Raw genomic sequence first — 26,065 nt, forward strand, 5'->3', positions numbered from 1 at the left:
GCTCATAAAAAACAGCTCTAGCTAGCTAAGTGCAGACAGTGAACAAATAGAGGGCTACATTTCATTTTTTGGTACAAATAAAGCCTAAATCCATTAAGCCAATTGGTGCTCTTGATTTGACTGTTGTTTGATGTGATCTTGTTTTCCTGTAGAGTCGTGGTAAATAAATAAAATGTCTGAATCTGTCTCACCACATCACAGTGCCATTTTGTGATATTCATGTTGCTAGCCTCCTTTTGGCAGTACGCTGTGCACAGCAGTGAGTGTTTGTGGATGGAGGATGGTGCATTATGCATGGACGACACTTAAACTCTCAATTAAAGCGACCGCATTTATGAGCTTACTGCTATCTTTGAGACCATGAATTTATTTAAAAATATAGGAAAAACAACAAAAGCTACAAGCCATCTTTCAAGCTGCCCTAAATGATCAACAGCATTCACCAGAAGCTTCGTCTGCAGTGGAGCAAATCCTGTCTTAAGTGTCCATGTAAGGTACAGAGACTGTTTTGTAAAGATTTTTTATTAAGGTATGTGGCCAACCAATGATATACCTGACGTTTTTGAGTTCTCAAAGGTGTGATGCTACATAAAACTAGGAACAATGCACAAAGTGGTAAACATGGGTAAGAATCTTAAGTCCAGTTTTGATCTGACAAAAATTTGAGTATGACAGCTATCACTATGAAGGAGACACAAAAAGCACAATTTACAAAGATCGGAGAAAATAAATTGCTTTTCTCATTATGACAAGAAGAGAAGCTCATTTCTCACATTTGCTAAAGGCTTTCATATGTATTAAAATGTAGACTAAATTATATAATCTAGATCTCAGTTCTCTGGAAGAAGACACACAGGTTACATTTTTTTCAATGCCATCATTCTGCTGTTGCATTGTATGTTTCAAACCAACATTTTCTTTATTACACAAGATGATGTTCTTTTAAAAAAAGGGTCAACATTTTTTTATCGATGGATGTCTAAACATCAAAAATCTACCTTCATTCATTGGAAGAAAATCGCCTTCACTTTATGTCATAACTGAACAGGCGCTTCAATAAAGAAAGGACGAGCAAGGCCGAACAGGGAAGATGGAGATGACATTTGATCAATGATGACTGATGCGTCCATGGGTACAACACTACCTGCATGCATACACTGACTCATAATGGCTCAACACTGATGTCATTCCTCTCACTGCACCTCCTCCTCCATTTTGTTTTCCAGCCTCCTCCAAGCTGTCGGTGAAACTTAAACTCCTTGTCATGGTCAGAGACATCCCCATTGAGTTGTTTTTCTGGCCGTGGCTTATTTCCCACTGCTCCAGTTCTAGTGAAGTCCTTTAATAACGCCGTGCAACATTTGCAACACCCACTGCAGCTCTTCAGCTGGTCCCTGCAGAAACCAACCCCTTTTATGCCTGTCAAGCTCCTTTATGTGAAAAAACAGGAGAACTGCCACTGCTACAGTCAGAAGGTCTTGCTGTGAGATCACCCTCCCTGCTTTTCTTTTTAAGAGCCTCCTTGATCATATTGCATTGAAACAATAAGAGGAGAGATGAAGACCTTTTTTAATGTAAGATACTTCACACCCAGCTGTATTCCTGGATAGATATGCCATTTATCAGAAGAACATTCAAAGGATTCTTTCAACAAATCCCTTTATGTCCGAGATGCTGTCCTGTAGATTGTTAAAAGGGAAAGTTTCTTCAGCAAAAAATTGACTTGTGGAGCATGGGGTTCACCGGCTGATTAATGCTTTCTTACCAGGAATTTGAATGTGCTGAAGCAATTTTTTACTATATTTTCATTGGTATTTTATACTGAAAAAAGTCAAGAGAAAAATAATCCCTGTGATCCTCAAAGCCTCAATTTTCCTTTGATAATCTTCTAATTTCTGCTGTGTCAAATTGGCGAGTGCACTTATACCTCAGCCTGACACATGCTGAGGATTTTCAGATTGTGTCTTGTCCTTTCATCTAAATCTCCTCTCTGTCTACATGGCAGCAGTTTTATCTGGCAGTGGTTGTGCTTGGGAAGTGCCCAATGTTATGACGCCCTGACATGAACAGATATGGATGAGACACACAGAGGGTGCAGAAACAAGTACAGGACTCAAACAGACACTCTATATTCCCAAGACACGATTCAACCCCCTCCAACGTTGGTAGACGTCTTTATGATGGGGGGAAATTATATATTGACCGGCACCTGGCTAGCACATTCACTTGCAACCTTTATCTAACTGAACATTGGTCTTGTATTGTAAAGATACAACTAGAGTGCTGAAAACAGTTCCTCTCTAAAAGATGACTACTGCATAACTGAAAACTCTTAAAAGGCAGACAGTCGTTTTTTTTCGTCCAGTTCATCTGTGTGTTTGGTTTAAGTCAGGCAGGATTGGTTGCAGAAGGCTGTTGTTTTGCAGAGGGGAGAGGGGAGGAGGGGTGATGGTGATAGTCTGAAGATAGGAGCCTCCTGGTGGGAGTAGAAGTGGAAGGATGGTGATGTGAGCACAGAGGCTCAGATCTCCTCTATGGAGTCAGCTGGGACCAGACCTCTCTTCTTCCCGCTGCTCAGCTTTAGAAACACATCACCTTCTTCCCGCTTCCCCACACAGATCTGAAAGGAGAAAGAAACTGAGTCATTATATTATTACCTTTAAAGTAACTGATAATAAACTATAAGGAAGTTGAGATATGAATTGAACTTTGAGAATATATGTCTGTGTTGGGGGAATTGCAACAAAAATATCCATCTTGGCAGAAAAAGATGTGGCTGAGTGTCTTAATGTTTCCCTGCAGCATAAGCATCATCAGAATGAAGGAAAAGCTTGAAGTTAGTGCCAATTGCCAGAAGGTATTCAAATGAATGTATGCTTAATATATCTTTATTACAAGTAATTTTGAATAAGAAAAAAAAAAATAGCCCTTTTTTGACAATTTGAATTCCAAAGTACAACCCCTCATTTGAACTTATTCAGAGGTTTTTGGAGCAAAATATGAAGTTCATTTGGGTTTTTTCCTTTCATTTTCAAGAAAATATGGTGACCTGCGCTAAAGGACAATGTTGACTATGGTAAACAATGGTGAAAGTACACAGGAACATTATATTATAGTGGATACACAACCCGTTTTGGATGTGGGGAGATGTTTGGATGAAACTTTGTTTAAAGTGACATTGAAACAACAATACTCTGTGTATTTTCGTGCTGTGAGTGTGTGAAAGATGATGGAAACAAGTCTTATAATAACCACACAGAGATCATTTTGATGCCAATCCTTGGATCAACCACTGATCAGGATGTATCCCGCCTCTCACCCAGTGTGTGCTAGGATAAGCTTCTGCACCCTGCAACTCTGAACAGGATAAAGTACCACAAATAGATAATCCCAACAATGCAGGCTGACAAATACTACAAAGCGTCAGTGTAGTTATTTGAGCCCTTGACCTTCTAACATAGGAATGGGGTGGGGGACCCCAAGAGTAAGCTATTGCAAGAAAAATACAACAGTTTTTCTCATATGTAATTATGAATGCAAGAATAATCAATTAATAAAACTTATAAATAAATAAAGTTAATCTGTAATTAAGGTAATCTGTGTCTGTCTACATCAACATGAAAGAGTATTACATCAGGACCCATGACGGTAATTTTATCTATGTATTATCTATAGGTATTCAATTAAAACTGCATTGGTTGAAACTGGGTGCTTTTGCCTTGTAAAGTGGTATTTTTAAAAACAAAAAAACAATGATATGAACTCATTAGGAACAAATTAATTAACACAGTAATGAAACATTGGAGTGATCATTAAGCATCTGCGACTTCTGTGATCCGTGGGTACACCAACCATATGAGTTTTGAGAATCGTAAACATTAATGAGAGGAAGACAAACAGTGGAAGAAGTAATTAAAAGGTTGGATAATATCCTTGTACCTGGGACTCCTTCACGGCCATGTGTCCTCTCTCTCGGTTTCCGGGAAAGCCCTGAACGACCCGCCATACTCGCTCTCCCGGCCGGACCCTCTGAACAAAGTTGGCAGGAAAGAAGCCTATTTTGTCGCCACTCTTGCCCTGGAAAAACACAGGACAAAAACCTCTGGTTGTCAGGATAATCGCACTGTTGAAAGATGACATAGAAATTCTGAAGCTGGTTTTGTTACGGTTACTGATTCATGCATTCTGTCCATATCCATTAGTTTTCACGGTGTGGTTGTTGATGAGAATGTTTTGTCTGACACAGAGGTCTAGACTGGCTTAATGTTTCTGAACTTAATAATGCATTTCATCATGTTTCACTGGTAGAAAAAGCAGTTTCTAAATTCTGAATAGTAATGGGAAATTAAAAAACAAAGTGAGATAAAAAGCGGCACATTTCTAACTGTGCAGTGATGAATCATTGAAGCAGCAGAGACTAGTACAAAATTAGGCAAACAGAACACTAAAATTACTCAAATTAGGAGGCAATTTCATTTCTGAATGCGGAAAAAAATTGCTTCACCTTAATGTCACATTAATTCTTTATGTAGTAAAAGGAACAGCAACGTGCTGGAATAAGAGACAATGTGTGAGTAAAGCTCATTATGCAGCAATGATTCAGTTTATCACCCTCTGCTTCAGGTATTGATGTGCATGTAATTCACAAACCTTACATCAGTTATGAACAGATGAGTCACAAATTATACCAAATTTTTGGAGCAGCAGTGTTTATTTTAAAGTGTTTAATGACTGCTGCTTCACTTTAGGCCACCTAAGTGCTAGTAAACACTGGTACGCTGATGGAAGATAAACAGACTGCACTTTATTTAAGTCTTGGTGCTTCTTCCTTTTTCTGTGATGGAAAAACCACACTTACAGAAGAACATTTTGTTTTCATCAGGAGCAGGCAATGCTCATTACCGACTCAATAAAGACCTCCTTGAGGTTCCAAAGCTTGTCAGGTTCATTATCTTAAACTCTGTTATTTTCAGAGGAAATTATGTTCTATTTCTGTCTGTGGCTGCCTACATGTTTATGGCAGAAATGAAGCCGGTGTCATGCAGTAGTTGTTTTAAAACCTTAAATTAACACATGCACACAATAAATACACTCACACACATTTCTATGCTCTCAAACACATATTATACACACAGGTACCCGCCAACAGGCACACACAAATACACAAGAGCAAGTGATTTATTACCCACCTTCCACCACTCCTCATTAGAGTCGTCAGTGACCTGCACACGATCACCAGGACTAGAGGAGATAAGACATGAGATACGGTAAAGGAGGCAAAAAGGGAAGGTGATTGAGGCGGAGGGAGGTTGGATACATGATGGGGAGAAGGAGAGGAGATCAGCAAACACGTCAAGGAAAAAAAGAAGTTGATGACAAGGGTAGAAGACCACATTATTAAACTGCCATAGAAAGCTGTTGTACCCATGGCTACAAAGTGGTTAAAGTGTCCCTCTGCAGAGTTTACACAGCAGCAGCTTCCAAGTCATCACGTCATCATGAAATACGACTCGGTAGTACCAAGTCTGCAAAACTGGCCTGCTATGTCGCTACCGGTTTTTTACTTTTCACCAACCCCCTGCCCAAAAAGGAGCACAAATTGTCCTAGTTTCACTGAAACTGCTTTTCTGAATGCACTTCTGTACATGGAGTCTCCTGGGTGTCTGCTCTCCCTACTACCCTATATGATCGTTGCAACACACACACACACACACACACACACACACACACACACACACACACACACACACACACACACACACACACACACACACACACACACACACACACACACACACACACACACACACACACACACACACACACACACACACACACTAGTTTGCATAGTTACATAAACTCAAAATAGGGTAAGACCCATATATCCCAAACTTATACTGACCATGTTTTAAATATGAAACAAATATCATTTCTCACAGCTATTTATAAAGGTTTTAGTTCCCATACACAATTACATTGTATATGCTGAACAGGATGGCCTAGTTTAATTCATGTCTTTGGTACTGGCAAATTGGCTCAGTGTCAGAAAGTGCACATTTAATTATTCTCCAATAATGGATAAGGGCACAATTTGTAATTTACATAAATGTAATCATTTTGCAATCTTAACATTTGGAAATATATCAAATGTTGCATCAGTATTTCCTGTTTCTGTGCAATCACATGAAATTGAAACTGGAGAAACGAAAGAGTACATTTATATTTTGGCATCACTCCTGTTTTCATCCTATTACAATGTATGAATAAAGCTAAACTAATCTTATTTCACATTTATATTGAAGGTTTAAATATAAGCAAGGTATTGAATTGTGTAGGAAACATAGGAGGATATCCCTGAAATAACACTAACAATTTTAAAATCCCCACACATAGATCTTTTTCAGCATGCACAATAATTTGTCCAATGCAGTCACCTGTAAAAGTATAATTTCCAGGTCACAACAGTGCATGCTTATCACTCAGAATCTGTTGGCTTTGGGTAAATGATGTGTAATGTGGGAAAATAACTTTTTAAAAGTAAAGCTCTTTTTACATATCTCCTTTTAGTGCATTACATACTGTGATTTCATTAGCTCACGTACTGTATATTGTATATCTACTTCCATTGTCCCCTAACCATTCATACACACACGTCCTGTCCTTGTTTTTACTGATCCGTCCTTCCTTTCTTCACTTTCTTCGTCCTTCTTCCATCATAGGGCTTTTACTTCTATATCTACACTTTTTTTCTGCCTACTTTCCCCTGCTCTGCCTCTCTGACTGTAATAGTCTTCAGCTTCATTCCCACTCCCCTTGTGTCTGTCCGCTCTATCATTTCTCAGTTGTTGAGTTTCTCTATCCTCTCCCCTGATGGGAACACAGCTCAGACTACAGCCCTGTAAAGGGACATGGATGGGCTGCCGGTTTATAATTAGTCGTCCTTAAGGGCACCCCGGCCCCGTCCTCTACAGATGGTGGGGACATTTTATCCTGCAGGAACAACAGCTGGGGCAACCACAAACCAAAAGCAAATAACAAGATACTAGCACTGTGGCATTTTTATTCACAAAATACAAAGGTAAAATGCTTCCTGTATGCAGTCAGTTTGGCTTCTACTCACTGAAGTTCCAGGTCGTTCTGTTCTTGAGGCAGAAACTTGTAGAGCGCTACATAGGTGTGGATGGAGTGAACTTCAATGCGCTTGGGCACCTGGACAAAAGGGACAAAGATGCAGTGACACAGAAATACACGCTCCAGGGAGCAAAACAACAAAATGTGACAGTCTGCACAGTGGGATAAAACAGAGCGTACCATCACATTGTTCTCCTCTGCAGGATCAGCAGCTTCTGCAAGAGTCTGCTGGCTGCCGTTCTCCTCTTCCTCCTCAATCTCAGCGTCTGGGAAAGGGTTGTCTGAGGGTGGGGAGGATTTTTTCTTAGAAGTTGTCAAGCATTCACATATATGCAATCGGGCATGTCAGTTTTAACAAGTAAATCTCTCTCACACACAGAAACGTATGCACAGCAAACACAGCATAATAATAAACACACAAAGGCATGGATATACAGCACATATGCCTATCCACAGACACACAGCAGTGTTTACCCCCTGTCTCCTGAGTAATCTCTTCATCCATGCTGCACTGTCTCTGCTGCATCTCCTCACCTCCCTCCCCCTTATCAGAGAAGGAAAAACAAATACAAAGTTAACACCAGGATATCAGAGAGTATGCATTTGACAGTGGGCATACAACTTTGTTTCGTAATTATTCAGAAAGCACACCAGACAGATCAGTAGTACTAAACACTGTAGAAAGTAGTTTTCTGTCGTTGGGTTTGATTTTAAGTAGGGGACTAGCATCACCCTAAAAGTAAGAAGTATTTAACAAAGCACTAATTTCAAGCGATAGTTTTACCATTTTTAGGGAATAAGGTTTCCTAATTTGTTTTACAGTCATTTGTAAGATGAAGCCACAAGGTGGTAACAATCTATCCATCTTTTGATGTTTATAGATGATTTTTAGAAAATATGGAAGAACTATGAACCTGGGAGTGTAGATATCAGTGCACATCAGTATCTAGGGTCTCCATACCTCAGCAGTGAGTTAACAAATGGACTGATCTCATAAAAACGTCTTAATCAAACTGACCGTACTGTCCTCAACCCCCAACACAAGGTGATGATGTCATACCAGGCTGCGTGTTGGTGACTCTGATAAACTGCCAAAGCTGGAGCGGCTCATATGCGCCAAGGACGTCCCGAAGCGCAGGGCAGCATACACGGGGTCTACACGTATCCGCGCAGCCTCTGAAACACACAAACACACATTCATAAACTCATGCACCGTTATGTTCATTTTCTTTAAGAACACATTAAAGTTATTCACGCAAAGATACAGCTCCACGCACAATTTGGGCTACAGTATGTGAGTGCCGATCTTAATTATTCTGAAATCTGGAGGAACCACAGTGTCTAAATATAAATAAAGTACCACAGTGAGTCCTGGGCCAAACTGACCCACTTTAGATCTGACAGTGAACAGCAGCCAAAAGTAATGAGACATCAAGACTTTACTAAACTCTACTCACTTTGATTTCTTTAATACATTAAATTGATGGCAGTGAATGTGTTTTAGTCTTTAATAGTTAATTTCAAGTTATATAAGGTGAGCTAGTTGAGGAGAAGTGGAATAAGAGATAAGATTAAAAATATCGAAAGCCTGAAAAATCCTTCATTGCTTCATTTCACTTCATGAAGTTAGGCATTAAGTTTTCTGCTCTTTTTTCCATCCTTATCGAAACGATTCAAATGATGATTTTCCTCCAGGGTCAGACGCGCTGTGAGGGTGCAGGATGAAGACATAATGATTTGCAGTTCCATATATCAAAGTCAGTCAGGGGATAAATTAAACAGGAACGCTGACAGTAATACTTTGGGTAGAGTGCCTTTGGTGCACCTGCTGTAGGTAATTACAGGTGATAAAGTTTACCTGTGCTTGAAATAGATTGGAGTTTATTCAGTGACGATGGCAGTTCTGCAACTTAGAGCATGCAGAGGAAGTGAGTAAACAGCAGGAAGTCTTGCTGTGACTAAAAATAACTATTTCCACGACGCAAGTGACCTTCAGCTTTCCTATCAGTTCAGAAAAGAGAATTATAAATGTGGCATGGCTTCATAATTTAATTACATACTTCGACAGATAAGGTTTACACTGAATAACAGCCACGGTTTGACAAATGACTAATATTTTAGTACAAACAATATTTGGGGGGGTTTCCAAAAAACTCTTTCACTTTAACTTTAACCCAACACAGCTTTTTTTTTAATTAAGAATCCTTTCACACGTTTCAGTTGGTAGCTAATAAGATTTTAATTGTCATTTAAAGTTTGCAACCTAGAGCTCTGAGTGTTAAGTACTTCACTCCTGCAGCAATTCCTCTCACACTCATAAAAGAGGTTCAATATGACACTGCTTTGCCAAAAGGCAATTGATGGGAAATTACTTGGTCTGTAACTAAATCTTATATGAGTTCAGCATCTTACCAGGCCCTTAGTGAGCATAATTACAAGAACACTTTGCAATGTGTGATTGTGAGTTTGGCAGGTTGCAGCCTCAGCTGGCTCTGGCAGAGTCCCAGGCGTCATGCTGCTCAGCTCGGGGTGATGACAGAGCTGTGGGTTAATTGTTCCCTGCTTTATGGAAGGTGCAAGGTAGTGACAGCATGAGGTGCCATGATTCAGTGAAGTATAAAGTATGTAGGGGGAGAAAGACCATATCTCCAATACGATATGCACACATATTCCGAAGTTAAGGCAAGGAAAACAAGTTCTCATGTAGAGATGATGATGAAAAGAAGAACAAATTCAGTGTGTGCTTGTTCCTGTGTTTTAACAAAACAAATAAATCCAGTTTGTAGCTTCCATTATTGTAAACCTATAAGTAAAAGTGTGATTTGTATATATAAAACTTATATTGCTGAGGCAGGTTAAGACCAAATGAAACTGAACCAAATGAGTTTCAAGTCCAAGAAGATACAATACAAAGCATAAACAGAAATATAAAAAATGTATGAATATTTATTCACATACTTTCAGGGTGCGTCCGTCAGCCTCCAAGAGAAGCTGAATTTGTTCTTCCTCTTTACATTTTCCCACTTCATGATTCTCGGCCGTCAGGTGAGATGGAGACAGTTCTGGTTTTATTACAGTGCATGCACAAGCACACAAAAATCTACAAATAAACCAAAAAGGCTAGACAGGAGCAACATCACAAAACAAAAGCACATACATAACAAGTGCACTCACTCGTAAACACACGCGCACACAGTCTTTCAGGTATGCTCACCTTGGCTCGGTTGAACTTCCTTGACGACAGACAGTTGGTCATTGACCAGCAGTGGGGAGCTGAAGTTTCGCTTGAACGCTCCAGACTAACGGAGGAGAGCAGAAAAATGATTTTAAATTCTTGTTCATACACTGAGCTGATGGGAAAATGGCCCAATATATGTAGTGACATTAGGACATTGAAGGAGTAGAAATGACTGAGGTTCCCTTTGCTGCTTATAATGAACAATACATTGATCAACCACCTACAAGTATGCACATAGCTGCAACATACAGGCAGGGACATACTATGCTGTGTGTGTCTGCACGGGTACAATTTCACACTGAATTAAGCAGAGTAAGTGACTCGGCTGAGGTATCAGTTTGTCTTTGCATTGACTTGCAAATGAGCCACCCAGTTTATAATGATGAGGAGAGAAACACACTGTGACACCAGTGCTCCTGTTACAAAAACCTGGTTGTTGTCTGATAATATTGTACCTTTTGCTGCCTTCATCGTTCCCCTGGCTCTCCCTCTCTGTGCTTTTCTATCAAAATGCCCTGAGTGGATTTGGACACAGTGCTCTTAAATTTTCCAAGTGGCTCTCAGAAGGTCTCGCCTCTTTCTGCATGCTAATGTCCTCTAGCCTGCACAAGAGGACAAACCCAAAATCTCTGTCTGAAATTCCTCCCAATTTGAAGTCTACTTCACTTCTATCCTCACGTCAAGAGTGTTCGCATGTTTTAATTTTTTCCATGTACAGTTTTAAATACTGTTCCACGAATATATCACATACGTTGTGAGTGCAGGTAAAAGCATAATAAAGCAGTTCAGTTTCATGCTAAAGTTACCATGGTAACAATGTTCCTGCTCAGGTTATTTAAATCATGATGTAATCTGAACTGTTATTGTTGCTGGTGTCTTTTTAATCTGACCTAAAAAAAAATGGCAGGGAGAGAGAATGGAAGTAAAACTAGATTAGGGATGAAAAATGCAATACCTGCAACAAAAAAAGCAAACAGAGTATAATAACCTAAAAAAACCAGACAAACTCTTACTGAAAGTACTTCTTTTTTTTGCTAGATCTAAGCTAATATTTGTTGTTAAAAAGCATTTAACATCAGAAACATTCTCATAATTGTTGTTTGTTGTCTGTACATTGAAGCTGGCAGCAGGTTAGCTTATCTCAGCACAAAGAATAGAAACAGCCCTTTTGTACGAACACAATCTGCATCACTCTATACCCCGCCACTTAACATGCGTTGTTCACTCCTGACATGCTTCGTCGACAGAGGTTTTTTTGTGTAAACATCACAAACTGTCTGAACAAAAGCACTTTCCAAAAAAAAACAAAGCATGGTTTGCTGGTCCAAAGAAGTTGCCAAATAAATAAACACAGAATCACAGATTGGTTCCCAGACAAAACACTGAGCAAACAAAGATATTCATATACAATTATATATAATTAAAGGGAATGATATCACCAACATTTTGTAAGCTTATTCGCACCTTCCCATGACACAGCTGCTGCGAGAGTTCAGAGGTGCACCACAGGTGAGCAGCCATCTTGCAGGTTTTACACCGCAGAGCCTGTTTGGAGTTTCCTGCAGAGAGGGACAGAGATGAGAGAATGGCGCAGACTGCCACAAAAAAAAAAATTTGCAACAGGCAGGCAGTCCTAACAAACCAAAGTGTCCTTTAGATCATATGAGCAGGTTTCCTCTGCTCAGGTAGAGAGTGTAATCAAGAGTTGTCCCAGTTTTATTAAGCTGGCACTGACACTAACAGCTTCATAATCAACAGCTCCTGTTCAAAAACAACCTGGAGAGATTGAAAACCAGCTGGATATATTTCAATCATAACTGATCTGGAACGTTGCTTTGTTTTCAGGTGATACAAATTTAGAGCATTGAGATGTTATGCAATGATAAATCCTTTGTTGAATGCTTTTAACCATTAGGAGTTGAGTCACTCTTTGTCCTAAAAACATAGAGTGGTAGATTTTTAGATTTGTTGATGGGGAAGGCATCGAAGGGTCTCAGAAACAGCAAACAACCAAATTGGATGGCAAAATGAAAATACTGCTTCTGCTTTGAAATATCTGCAGCAGCAAGATGATGCATTACAGAAAGAAGAAAAAAAATCACAATGCATGCAAAAAAAAGCCCTCACGGACGACAAGGCAGAGGAGCAGGTAGGAGTCTGTCATTAATCATAGTGACATTAAGTGGATTTAGCAAAAATACTAGAAGCAGCTAGGAGTTCATACAGGCAGCAATTAGGGATGAGAGCACTCACATATCTGCACCACAGCAGGCACAGTGCTTCAGATATAAGTGTAAGAAAGCAGCATGAAGACTAACTGTCCAATGCAGACTCTTATTTTAAATAAACAGAGCAAGAAAAAAAAATCAGGCAGTGAGGTGAGGTTATTTAAAATGCTTTCCTTCAAACCAAGTAACTCGATTAGCTTCATGCCATTTGTGGAGGATTCATTTGACATGGTTAACGTTTGCATTTCCCCAAACATCTGGCTTTTGGTTGTTGCAGACTTAAATCCTGCCGTAGTAATCAAGAAATAAAACAATGATAAATGCCTAAAGCATAATAGGTGATGTTCACTTAATTGTTCTCCAGGTTGCACAATGGGATGCCACATACTGTAAATATGAAGACTTGGAGGACAGAAATCCTGTGAAAACTGCAGATAAGAGTTGGCTTAATGAAGATGAAAGAGAGTCCAGGGAGTAGGTCAGAGTTCTTACCCACTATCATGTGCTTGCAGTGCTGGCAGTTGGTGGGCTTGCGAAAGACATGGTCCTGGAAACAGTGGGTAATCTGAGGTTGGGGAGGCTTTATGGACAGTGATGGTGAAAGACTGAGGTTTGGGGAATGGGAGGAAATGGATAGGTTGGGGCTGAGTGATGGTGATATGGAGGGTGAGCGGTGGCCGACGAGAGGAGAGCCAGGAAGCAGTGGGGGAGAAGGGGGAGGCGGGTCCGTGATGAAATCTGGGGGCAGGCGAGCGTCGCTGTAGGACCTTTGGAAGAAATTCTCCACGCTTTTGCTGCGCATGACGGTCTTGAAGGACAGCGAGCGTTTTAGTCTCTGGAGCTACACACACAGACATTGACAGAGAGGAAGAAGGCACACTTAGTATAAACAATAGATAAGCAAGAATGCAGCGCCACATTTGGGAGCAATAACAAATGTCCAATATGCCTGCAGGGTAGCACATATATCTTGGCCTTCATAAGAACAACACTCGGTTCCAATCTGTATACCATCGGGCAAGAGGATGACTCATGAAATGCAATATCACCTCATATGGAAACAAAACATTGATAGCTCAGATGCTTGTATGTTCCCTTTAAAGGAATACTTTATAACCCGAACCCTAACCTATGAAAAATATTTTGCTCACATCTTCACAGTGAAGAAATAATCTAAAAAGTATTGGGGAATTTAGTGGCTGTTTATCAAACCTCACACAACTTGTGCAGGCGAGACACTGTTCATGCGAAAGTGTTTTAAATAAATGTATCTAGATTTCAGCAAAAATTCTGAGAGTTTTGAGTTGATCTGAGAAAACTGATATTTTGATCTATAATGAAGTATTTTCCGTTTATATTCCTTTTTTTCAATTCATTAAGAATTTTCTAAGTTTAAGCATGCACGAATATGGTTTCCTTGAATGATTCAAGGAAACACAAGGAGAGTTGTAAATAGTAACATAAAGTGTGAATTATTCCTTTAGTGATACAATGCATATCCTTCGCAGAGACACATTTAACAGAGCAGTGTGTGCATCACATGGCTTAACAAGATAAGCCTTGCCTCTTTGAGAATGCCCATGGCCATACATTGTGGACTGCTGTGTGCATATGACATTTTCTTAGTGGCAGGGGGGCTATTGTGATGAAATGAAACCAGACAGTTTACAAAGCGTTATCATCTATCAACAGCCTATCTTCAGGGCACTTAATCTGATGGAGTCTGCTCGTTGGACCTATTGATGGTGCCACAGGCTTGCAATAAGCACACAGGGCCGATGGATCGCTCTAAACAGGGCCTACAACATCAAACAATATCAAACTGCATTTAACCTCCTGTGTATTGACCCAACTGGCCATGCTTGTATCTTTTCCGCTGCATTGAGCAAACAGTCTTCTGAAATTGATGGTTGCTGCAATTCAGAATCAGGAAAATCAAACAATGAAAACGTCACATGGGCTACAAAGCCTGTAAGCTCTGCTCTCTGCAGCCATCTAGCATTGATTGGCTAGATAAATGCATGTTTCCTGACGCTTTCCTTTGGCTCTGTGAACAGATGATGACGCTAGTTTCCTGGGGGATAGGCGGACATTTGTTACCCTGACATGCAGTGGCAGCTGGTGAGCAGTGTCAGGGCGTGGTCGTGTCGCAGGGTAGAGAATGGATCAACACAGACAGACAAGCACACAGATAATCAGTAGGCCACAGACACTCCATGTGCACACGCTCTGCCTCCCTGCCTCCCTGCCTGTCTGCGCTTGCTCTCTGCTCAGCGCCAAACATAATCACTTTACAGGGACATGCTGTTTACAGCTCCACACGTCTGGGAACAAGATATGAAAACAGTTTGTCTATTTCAGTTTGTGTGTGTGTGTGTGTGTGTGTGTGTGTGTGTGTGTGTGTGTGTGTGTGTGTGTGTGTGTGTGTGTGTGTGTGTGTGTGTGTGTGTGTGTGTGTGTGTGTGTGTGTGTGTGTGTGTGTGTGTTTATAAGGCAGAGCAAGAGAAACAAAATTCTATCTAAGTGAGTGCATATGCTTCCTGTAAATCTTCATTAGACATTTTCATCAGATTACACTGATGAAGACCAGCTAATACAATATAGTAGCTTTAGGTGCACAGAATGGTGTTATTGTGTGTGAGTCAGTCTGACTCGTGGCATTGATTGTTATTCAGTATAGTTTTTAGCCTATGGAAGGAGATTTTCAATTATTCACTGTAGTCTAAAGAAAACCTACCAGCATTAATATAAAGCCTATGGCAGTTACCATAAAAGTGTTGTTACCAACTAAAGTGCAACCAACTCTGCCTTAAGTGACACCACTTGAGGAAATGTATCAGACTTCGCACAACTCAATGTAGGTCAATTCAGGCTATTATAAAAATGTTCACACTCTCTAAGACCATACAAGAAATGGACGTAATCATTGTCAGGTTACCCATTGGTTTCAAGAAGGTTTTGAGGCCTCAAGCATGGTCACTTAATTGTCACCATTTTTTGCAACCAGAAGTGGCAGTGAAAGGATGACACAACGGTTAACCAATCACTGAACAAGACCTTTTGAGGTGACCAAAATCTAACAATTAACTTTCATGAACTGGAAATTCACTGTTAAAAGGTTAAAGTTCTGGGAAAAGAGACACAAATAACACCCACACTGTAGAGCATCATGGTAGCAACATGTCAATAAAAGGGTAGCCTGTCCCTAAGAGCATTTCCTGCTTTATAATCTATGAAACTTTAAATGAGACGATCATTTAAAAATCAACATGATGCTGAAGAGGATGAAATGTTAACGTGTCTTCAATGCAGCGTCACAGTCTTGAGCTATGCTCTCTCCATCAGAGCAGCTGAGTGCTGGAATAACAGCTCCGGCTAGAGCACATGTCTCAATTACTGCTAATCAAATCATCCGTCAGTGTGCGTGCCTAAAAGTATTCCTGTTAGGTTCGATTTGAACATTAGCTGAGAGCATTATACTCCTGAGTCAAGCCAGAGGGATACCACATCCATTGGAGGTTGGATGCCGATGTTTAAAATGAGGCAGATTGTGAGCCGAAGTTTACCATGGGTCATAACCTGATTGTGATGATTAGTCCAGTCCCATGTATTATTGATCCACTGTAATTTCATGACAGTACCTGTCAAGAGAATTACCGCAATATTCTTTCATTTCTCTACTAAATGTATTTCTCATGATAACTATGTTAAGCAAAAGGTTCAGTTTTCCTTAAAAGACACATTTTGTTTCAGTTGAGCTCACTGATGTTTCTCTCTAAATCAATTATTTATACATTTCACAGATGACTCACAGTTCCATGCAAAAAGCAAAATGTTGAACGCGCACCTGCACCGACAATATTTTTCAAGCAGCAGACCAGATTTTGACAAGTTGTCTCAGTGGACCTGTAAAAGCTCATCATTTTTCAAATCTTCGATCCACATGCCAGCCTCCAATTGTTCTTATGTAGCCAATATAGATGTCCGAAAATCAATGCTCCATATGGACTGTTTGAGTAGAAATAATTCAATAATAATGCTTTTATTTCATGCAAACATACAGCTTCTCCTCCCTCCCTAAGAGCTGTATGCTCCAGCCTGTTTAGATGTCAAGACTGAGCAACAAAAGATGAGTCCTCCGGGAATATGACCATAAATACAGCCTGTGGCCATGACTTACTTTACTGTCAAGCGACCTTGGGTATTATGAAAGGCGCTATATAAATCCAAGTCATTATTATTATTATTATTAGTACAGACTGTTTGAAACGATTCACCCAGTAGAGAACATTTCAATTTCAATGAAGGTCATCCAGTCAGACAAGTCAAAATATAATCTCTTGTCTAGACTTTGGTGAAAATGTTTTGTTGGTTTGCCTTACTCAACTCTTGTATTGGTCTAAAACCAATAGTCAAACAGTTACAATGCTTAAAGTAGAGAGATGTAAGGTGTGCATGGGTCTAAAAATGGACAGACTTGTACTGCTTTTCTCTTAATATTTGTTATTCTACCACCATCTTCACTCCTAAACAATGGCAATCACACCTGTGTAGGCAGCAGCAGAAGAAAGGAAGTGCAGAAGTAATTGGGGAAAACAAAAAAACAGATATACACCTCCACTTTGCAGTTTGAATTAAAACAAAATCCATGTTCCTGCAATATTTAAGCCTGTAATTTCAATCAATTTTCAAATCCTGTTCCAAAGCCTTGCCCCACCTCAAATGCTTGTTTCTCTTTTAACAACCCGTCTTTTTTCATGGCCAAAGTCATAGTGTGCAACCTTGATCTAGATGAGGATATTTGCGTCTCAAGAAGAATAACTGTGCTGAGAAGGATACAGTTTCCTGTCCAAATCCAGGTCTAAGACATCAGAATAGGTAGTTTCAAGGGGAATTGGCAACCTCCAGTACCAGGTGTAGAAGATACATTTACACCCTCACGGCATGGCTTCATTTGTTTTTGGGAGGGTAATGAAAAACCTTAATAAAAAAATAGGATGCAACTGCCACTAAACAGGGGTAAAACAACCTGAACGATTTCTCACAACGACCAAATAATTACACATATAAATACATCTTTGAGCACAGCGTTCAAATAGCTTTGGTCTTTGTCAGCACACAGACACTGTGTGAACCAGTTTCATGTCCCAACATTTTCCTTCTCGGCTAAAGTTTGTCATTATGCACGGCAGCCTTGCAGATCCGCTTTGAATACAAGATACTGCTTCTGTCCCTATCAAACATATTACCACACAAGCACCGCCAGCCGATCCCAGGCTAGCTCATACACACTCTCCCTTTGATTGTTTATTGTAGAGGGAAACTGTGTATGAAATAGTAGCGTGGATTATACCCACTTACACCTCACTGCTGTGTAATTCATCACGCCCACATTCAGCCAACCCTGCCACGCAGCTCTGCCCTGGTAACTCACCATCCAACCGTTTTCACTCACCCAATCACTGTTCACACACTGAACACCCAAAGCACGGTGGCTGTCAGTGTCTGACGAGGGGAGGAGGATGTTATTTCTGAGTGAGCATCAACGGCGACAAATAAATCTCCCAAACAGATACTTTCTTCCTCTCATCAGCTATGCACACATATACAGCTAGTTATCATCTACTTGTGGCCTCCTAGTATCCAGTACTTCAACAGCTCACACCTTTTCCTTTAGTGTCACATCAATAAACATCACAGCAGTGAAGGTGTTACATCAATCAATAAAGACCTTGGCCTCCCTTTGCAACATCCCCCCTGTACGCATCTCTCTGCATAAGCGTCATCCCCCTTCATATGACTAGAAAGTACATTTCCATTTTAAAGTGACATTAAAAGTGTGTATGGTTTCAAATAGGTGGAAGGTAGAAGAATAAATTGTAAAAAGACAGTATAGTTACTAGAAATCACCCATGTATACCCTGTACATCATTGGCAACATTTGACTGTAGATGTTATAGTTAACACTGGCTTGTGTAAACAGGTGTGGCTAATATAACCACACCACTTTTAAGTGATATATCTGCGTAATCACGAGTGTCTGAGACACAGATTGTTTTCAAAAGTACTGAAAGATATTCAGACCCATATTTGATGCCCGTATTAGCATCTCCTGCCCTTAATATTTAAATGGATAGAGAAACCAAGGTGTCTGGTTTCTGGCTGTAGGGATATCACGATCCATCTGTCTGTCACTCGCTCAACCAATTTGCAAAGATACTTTTGCACAGGAACTCGTGGTCCCTGAAAGATGAATCCTACAGATTGTGGCTATTTTCCAATTCCCAATCAAACTAGTTCATCCAACGTTTCACTTATTCTGGGAAAAATCAACATAATAATTCAAATATTTATTCAAATAAAGATTTGTTTTATATAAATACTATATATTATACGTTTTCCCAGGGTTACTTGGTTAACTTTGATGATTCTTTAACGTTTGTTTTCGTGCCATCAACAGCACCAATTAGGAAATGTTAGCACGACCTTAGCATTCAGGTCAAAGCACCTCTGGGCGTACAGCTTCAAAAACCTATGCTTATCAAACTGGCTTTTCTGATATTGTTTTAGTATAAGTATCGCAAATGACTGCATTTGGCACACAATCAGCTCTTATTTATTATATGTTTTCAAGGGACAATTGTTAAGCATTACATTCGACAAAACAGTTCAAACAGATACGACTGGTGTTTTCATTTAGCTTGGAAGCGCCCTCAAGTTCTCAATTTTCCAGACCTAGGCATTTCCAGTCACCTTTTATCACTCTACTGACTGAGCATTGAGTGAAGAAATGTGTGTGAAGAATAATGTTCTTGTCACAAAGTGGGCGAGCTTGCAAACGGGCCAATGTCAAAAAACACGGTGGACGGTTTTTATCATTTTGAAATCTTACGCTCAGAGGTTGCCGGTTCACTCATCATAAAAGGATACCTGTGTGGTCTATCACAGAAGGGCTCCCAAGAATCAACAGTCCTGACGGAGATAACAGGTCTTAACAAAGAGCGACAGTTCACTGATAGCTGCTCAGGCATTTTATCTGCTCAACCAATCACATTTCTGCCAGGCTTGGCAATACACCACAGTACATTGTTGGGAGCCAGAGAGAAAGTCCATGCATCCTTTCCTCTTAATCCTCTGGCACAGTTCTCCTGTGTTCCTGATTTCTGATATCCATCTTGGTGGGGAGTTTGGTTCTGGAGAATTTCAGGGAGCATCAGTTATCATAGCAAGCACCCTGTCACCTTATCTAATTAAAACCATCATGGACACATGGCTGTGTGTCTGATTAGATTCCCTCAAAAGTTAAACCCTTGGGTAGTGATTTACACTTTTATAGGTATGGTTTTGATTAAGTGCTTAAAATAGATATGGGTGGAATATTGATAAAGAATTTCAATCTCCAGGGAGCACATCATAGATAATATGAGATCCAGGCTGACATTAACTTAAGTTTGACGGCTTAAGTTTTTCATTGCCATACACTGTAGCTACTGTGCAAATGGCAATAAAGTCTTTGAACTTCAATATTCTCCTGTAAGATTCCTTAAAAGACTGAGAAATATAAGGTTGCAAATTATCATTGACCCTCTATTAGATGTAGTAGGCTAGTACAATTATGCTTTTCCGCACACATGAAACAAACCCTATAATTTAACCAAGTAATGAGCATGAGAGCTGAAGATTAAAGTGAAATATATTAAACAGAGCCCTGGAATTCAATCGATTGGAAGAGCAAAGGGGGATTAGGTGATTGAATGGTTGCCACATTACTTTGTGGAGAAAATGTTTGTGATGTGGTGAAGCTGACCAATGAGTCATGTGAATACTAATCAGTCCCTTTTGGCACAAGATACCGCTTAATTCTCGTTGGTAGCAGCTGGTGAGCAGTGGGAACTGAAGTGGAATACACTAGAGACAGGTCACCATACAATGCTGACTTTCTGCATCTAACAGAGGACGTAAAATATTTGAGTGTCACTTTGCCTCAAACATTTTCACAGCACGTGTGTGTGTGTGTGTGTGTGTGTGTGTGTGTGTGTGTGTGTGTGTGTGTGTGTGTGTGTGTGTGTGTGTGTGTGTGTGTGTTTTCCTGGGCGGCCAGAAGAAGCATGAGATGGAGACTCAGCTGAGGGAAAGTTGTATCATATTTGGGCCTTATGAATCAAGTGTCCTGAAAGCCCTTCATTAAACAGCAGACATTGAGAAAGCTTTCACAGTTCCTGCACTTGGAGGACAGCACTTAAAGTCTTTGTTTATAAAGTCTAGTCAACAAATTGAATGGAATCATAAGGACACTTTGTAAGGACACTTGAGACTCAGACAGCCCCACACTGTCCTGTTAGAGATCCAGCTCTGCATGTTAGGCATTAAATGCACATATAAATATACATGGCCATTTGTGTTTATTGCAATATAAACATTCTTGCAGCATATAAAAAAATATTTTATAACACAGTGTTATCAGTGTTTGAAAGCAGCAATGAAGGGAAAGAGTAAGATATGACTTCAAGTAATTTTTGATATCTTCATAAAAGTAACTTCCAGTAATAACTCTGAATATAATTTAGTGTTCTTCTAAGAAACCCTTACTCGTTCAAATGCATATTATGAATGAATACTAAGCATAAATCCCGTGTGTGTGTGTGTGTGTGTGTGTGTGTGTGTGTGTGTGTGTGTGTGTGTGTGTGTGTGTGTGTGTGTGTGTGTGAGCAGGAAGTGAATTTGGAGCGGCAGAGAGAAAGGGGCAGCAGACAGAGTGACATCACACCTTACGCGTGAAGTTACACCTAGTGACGCAGACATGATGAATACAACTGCAATTGTGAGGGATTAACATCAATATTACATAAACCAGTGGAATAATGAGGAAGGAATATACAAGGATTAACAATAAGCAAAACAAAAAATACTATTAAAAATAATCTCCCCCCTTTATTCAGACAAACATATTTTGGTTTCAGTGTGTGACGGAAGCTACTGTGCAAAGTTGACTGCCTTTAATTCAGCTCGTTACAGAGATCATATTATGAACTGTAGGACATTAGAGTCTATTTAATTTACGGAGGAAAGTTCAACTTGCCTTGGATGACATCGGTTGGATGGACATGGTGCTTGGGGAGCGCTGGAGCTGAGTGTCGCTCTCCATCTCATTGTTCTCAGTCATCATTGACACCGTAAAGAAAAGAGTCGTTGAGGACACACAATTAAAAAGAACTCTTCAAACTGCTTCCTGTCGATAAGAAATCACCGGCTTCAGCCATATAAAAGCGTGGCAAATTGTAACAGATCCACATCACAGGAATGTGTGTGCGCTGCGAGGTGGACGCCTTATGGCCATTAACTCTGCACACACCAACTGCATGTTGATTAAACACTTTCTAAACATAAACACACACCAGCTGTTTATATTTCACTCATGCCATGCAAAGACAAGCATTCAGGATTAAGGCTCGCGTACGGCGCATTGGAAAACTCCAATGTGGCACAGTTCCGTCCTTCAGTTTCAATAAAAGGTTGAAAGCATCAAAACGTCGATGACGAAAAAATATCTTAGTATGAATACATCCAAACAAAGCTTGTGATCTGGAATGCTATAAATCCAAAGCGAACTGTGTCCTTCACCACTGCACAGACTTAAATTTAAGCGCAACCTGAGGCACGCCCTCCCGTGCGTCCGGGGCGCATGATTGGTTACATTTTTACAACTCTACCAGGATTGATTTAGACATAATCAGGATTCACGGTCGTGGGTGGATGCTTATTTTAAGCCCAAATATAGACTACCTTTCAAAAAGCAACCCGAGAACTAATTTTGTCTTTGAGGAAATTAATGTTTTTTTTAATTTTTTATAACAAAAGCAAGATGTCTTCATTTTCTGCCTGCTTTTTAGTTAATCGATTGTTTGTTGTAGCCTAGCATACTTGCAAATTAAAATACTTACAACTGTAACTGCATAATTGCATTTAGTTCAAACAGACTAAATATGACACCATTTGGCTTTTGTTAAATCCAAGAAACCTATGAGCACATCTAAACACAATATTTAAGTGGTGCCTTGTCAGTATCCTTCTGGAAAATCTGTTACAGATTTACACATGTTAATAAACAGATGAGTAGTGCTCTGATATGCGAATAATTTCATTGTACTGTTGACCTCTGTTAACCAACTTGAGAAAAATAAAAAGGAAACTTGAACTTTCCACTAATTGATTCTTCGAAAGATCCTATGATTATTTCTCTTCTAAACATGTCTAAAACAGCCCTGCTAGTGACACCGTATAAAAACAACATAAAGTATTTCATTATTATGAATCAATGTCAGAGGAATGTGAAGTAGTGACAGAAGAGGGTGGAGGACATTGTTGCAGATTTCTCTGCAGGCTGTATAATGGAGCTGTGAGTCACCAGGGTCATTATTTCCTATAGCAGAAAAATGACCCAAATGGGATGAGCTGAACTACTTTCAGTTGTTTTTTTGGGGGGTTGGAAAGCAACACTTTACTCTGTTAAAATGTATCCCTTGTCATTTCCCACCTGCCCTCGGAAGCACTGAATACTGAAGCAGCTGCAATGCAGAGTTAAAGATATGCTATTTTTTCTTTTGCATGATTTGTTTAAAGCAAATACAACAAGGCTAGATGATTGCCGCCTCGAATGTCAAATTCAATCCCATTTCCTACCTGTTTTCACCAGCCTCCTGAGGGGGTTTTCCATTGATTGCCCCTTTAGAAGACATCAGATGAAAGAAAATAAGGCAATAGGGTGCAGTCACAGCTGCTGATTTTGGCATTAACCCCAATAAGGTGTAAAGACAGAGATAGTTTATCTAATTGGGGTATTTTAAAAAGGCGAGGCAAAGCAAATAATGCAAATAAATGGGATTAAAGTATGTTTATGCATCTTTTTTCACCTAAGTCTGACATCAAGGTTCTCTGCAAGCTGTCAAAATACTTGTGTGTGGGTGTGTTGGAGAAAAGAGACAGAAGGAAGACAAAGGGAGGGAGCCTCTGTTATCACATTAATTATTGCTTCACAGCAAGGGCAGAGCAGTTAGAGTGACTGCTGAAGGGAAGACTTTGCGAAGAAACAAAACAGAAAGCCAAGTCAAAAGTTTTCTATCTGTGGCTTCGCCGTCAAAAATAAACTGACACACAATGTCTTGGTGGGGCATTGTGCAATGATCTGCCATCAGATCTGTCTGCGTTTAAAGAAGAAAACTCAGAAAAGTGAAGTGCTGTAGGGTGCGCACACACACACACACACACACACACACACACACACACACACACACACACACACACACACACACACACACACACACACACACACACACACACACACACACACACACACACACACACACACACACACACACACACACACACACACACACACACACACACACACACACACACACACACACACACACACACACAGATCCCCCAGGTGCCGGAACAAGGCTGCTAAAAATGAACATTAAGACGACAGTGGAAACACATTGAACTCTCAGTGATTTGGAGACAAGCGAAACAAAAGGAGGATGGAACGAACAAAATGAGTCCCATGCCGCGGAAGACAACTCCCTGCCATGACAGCAGTCGTCATGGTGCAGTAACAGGACCAGAGCTGCTGCTCTTTCCACTGGAATAAATTGATACTGATTGTTCATCTGTCATTTCACCTCAGAAATGTGTGCGTAAGCAAACACAGAATTGAGTCTGCATGCGGTGTCCAACGTGCTCCAACAGTCACATTTTGAACCATGTGCCCCCATCTGACAAAGGCTGTGCTTTTGGATTTTTGTGAATTGTACTTTAAATCAGCAAATTCACAAACAAGCTGTACTTGTGAGTAAATTATGTTATAATATAATGGACAAAAAAAAGATTAAGGTGCAAGTTTTTTCCACTTGTCTTCAGATAAACTTGAGAATATGTACAGAAAAAATACTATGTATTTTGTCCCCAATCTCTTACAATGCAAGTGTATTAGGGATCTTTAATGGCCAGTATGAACAGGAGGATCATTACAGCAACAAAACCTGCTTCACGCTCATATGGACACCCGACTAGTGTTTTTAAACCGACTATACAAGAAAAATCTTCAGTTACCCAAGTGCCAGTTCTAATCCTGCAATATAGCTTCATCTTAATAGCTGAAAGGAATAGAAAAAAGTGAAGCATGTCCACTTGTGTTTTGATGTGGCTTACTTGGTCCTCAATAGCAAATGTACCTTGCTGGGGGAAAAGAAAGAAACTGCAACATAAATCTCAGTGTGCAACAGTAGTGATTTTGATATACAAATATAAGTTTTACATTGTTCATGTTTTCATAAAGAATTTGAAGGTTAAAGTTCACATGAAAATCAATTGTGATTTACTTTAAATTTCTATAGAATCCATTTTGTTTTCCCTTAAAGAAATAATCCATTATCTCAGGATTTTCTTTTTTTTAACAAACTATTCAGTTCGATAATTGTATTTCAAATGAACCATGTATATCAGTCTGTCAACTGGAGGTTTAACTACCTTTAACCCTGACTAAACAAAATCAATTGGGCTCATTAAATCAGCAGACAGATCTGAACCCTGTCACCAGCTGGGCTGAGATCAGACCTGCAGTGATGGAGGGAGCATTACAACTGAATCATTGCTGCCATCTGCTGTCTGACAACGCTTAACAACCGTTAGCTGTGAATTGAGAACAAGTTCAACACCAGAGAGAAAACCACACGTTTTAATAATATAGGTATATATTTATTCATACGTACATATTCATTTATATCGGTTAATAAAAAAAGAAAGAAAAAAAAGGAAAAGATTTACAGTAATTATATGAGCTACAGTCATTGTCAAAATTGTTTTTGAAATTTCTCAGGTGTAAATTTAGAATGAACACACCTTAGATTCATCTCTTGCCCTCTGTCCTCACTCCAGTGTTTGGGACATAAAACAAACGCATCGAGAGCACAGAATCCGACCTCCGTATGAACAGGTGGAAGGTCTGACAGAAGGACAAAGAGGTGTTTGATACTGTTAGGAAAAACATGTTTGCTTCCTTGAGCCTGTAGTGTATACTGTGCCATGAACAGAATGACGATAGGATGTTTCTTTTGTTCATATTAAACCATCAGGAGCAGTTCAAAGATGACCTGTAATCCCTTCATTGTGTCTGACTTGTTTGAGCACATGTTGTAAGAAGCATTGCCACCAACAGGGCAGGTTTTAACAACAACGCTCACAGTCTTTAATCCTGCAAACCTTTCCTTTTTCCACCAGTTAACCTGCTTAACCCCGGAGGCAAGTGACAGAATACATTACATATATCCGCCATCTTGACTCTTAGTTGTTCACTAATCTCCGTAAATCCCCATTCAAACAAAACAGATCTGACTGGATTACACGGAATTGTCGCAGTTTGTATTATCCCGCCTGCTGTAGCCGTCAGATCTCAAAGTCACTAGAATTG

At 39.9% G+C, this 26,065-nt stretch overlaps 1 protein-coding gene across 4 annotated transcripts; it reads right to left on the reverse strand.

Moving 5' to 3' along the window:
- Positions 1-422: 422 nt before the first annotated feature.
- LOC134877439 (SH3 and cysteine-rich domain-containing protein 2-like) lies at positions 423-22,194 on the reverse strand. 4 transcript variants are annotated; one of them, XM_063902923.1, is made up of 11 exons: positions 21,677-22,194; positions 13,090-13,438; positions 11,834-11,928; positions 10,346-10,430; positions 8,192-8,307; positions 7,606-7,675; positions 7,312-7,412; positions 7,121-7,209; positions 5,190-5,241; positions 3,940-4,077; positions 423-2,620 (listed from the first exon to the last, which is right to left on the reverse strand). In XM_063902923.1, exons 1-11 carry the CDS (start codon positions 21,761-21,763, stop codon positions 2,522-2,524), a joined length of 1,281 nt encoding a protein of 426 aa, XP_063758993.1. In that variant the 5' UTR covers positions 21,764-22,194; the 3' UTR covers positions 423-2,521. The 4 variants fall into 4 exon arrangements, with proteins under 4 accessions (XP_063758993.1, XP_063758992.1, XP_063758996.1 ...); XM_063902922.1 differs by having other exon boundaries at positions 11,813-11,928; XM_063902926.1 differs by lacking the exons at positions 7,606-7,675; positions 8,192-8,307.
- Between the last annotated feature and the right edge of the window lie 3,871 nt (positions 22,195-26,065).

Source organism: Eleginops maclovinus, chromosome 16, assembly GCF_036324505.1.
Source record: "Eleginops maclovinus isolate JMC-PN-2008 ecotype Puerto Natales chromosome 16, JC_Emac_rtc_rv5, whole genome shotgun sequence".
Classification (NCBI taxonomy): domain Eukaryota; kingdom Metazoa; phylum Chordata; class Actinopteri; order Perciformes; family Eleginopidae; genus Eleginops; species Eleginops maclovinus.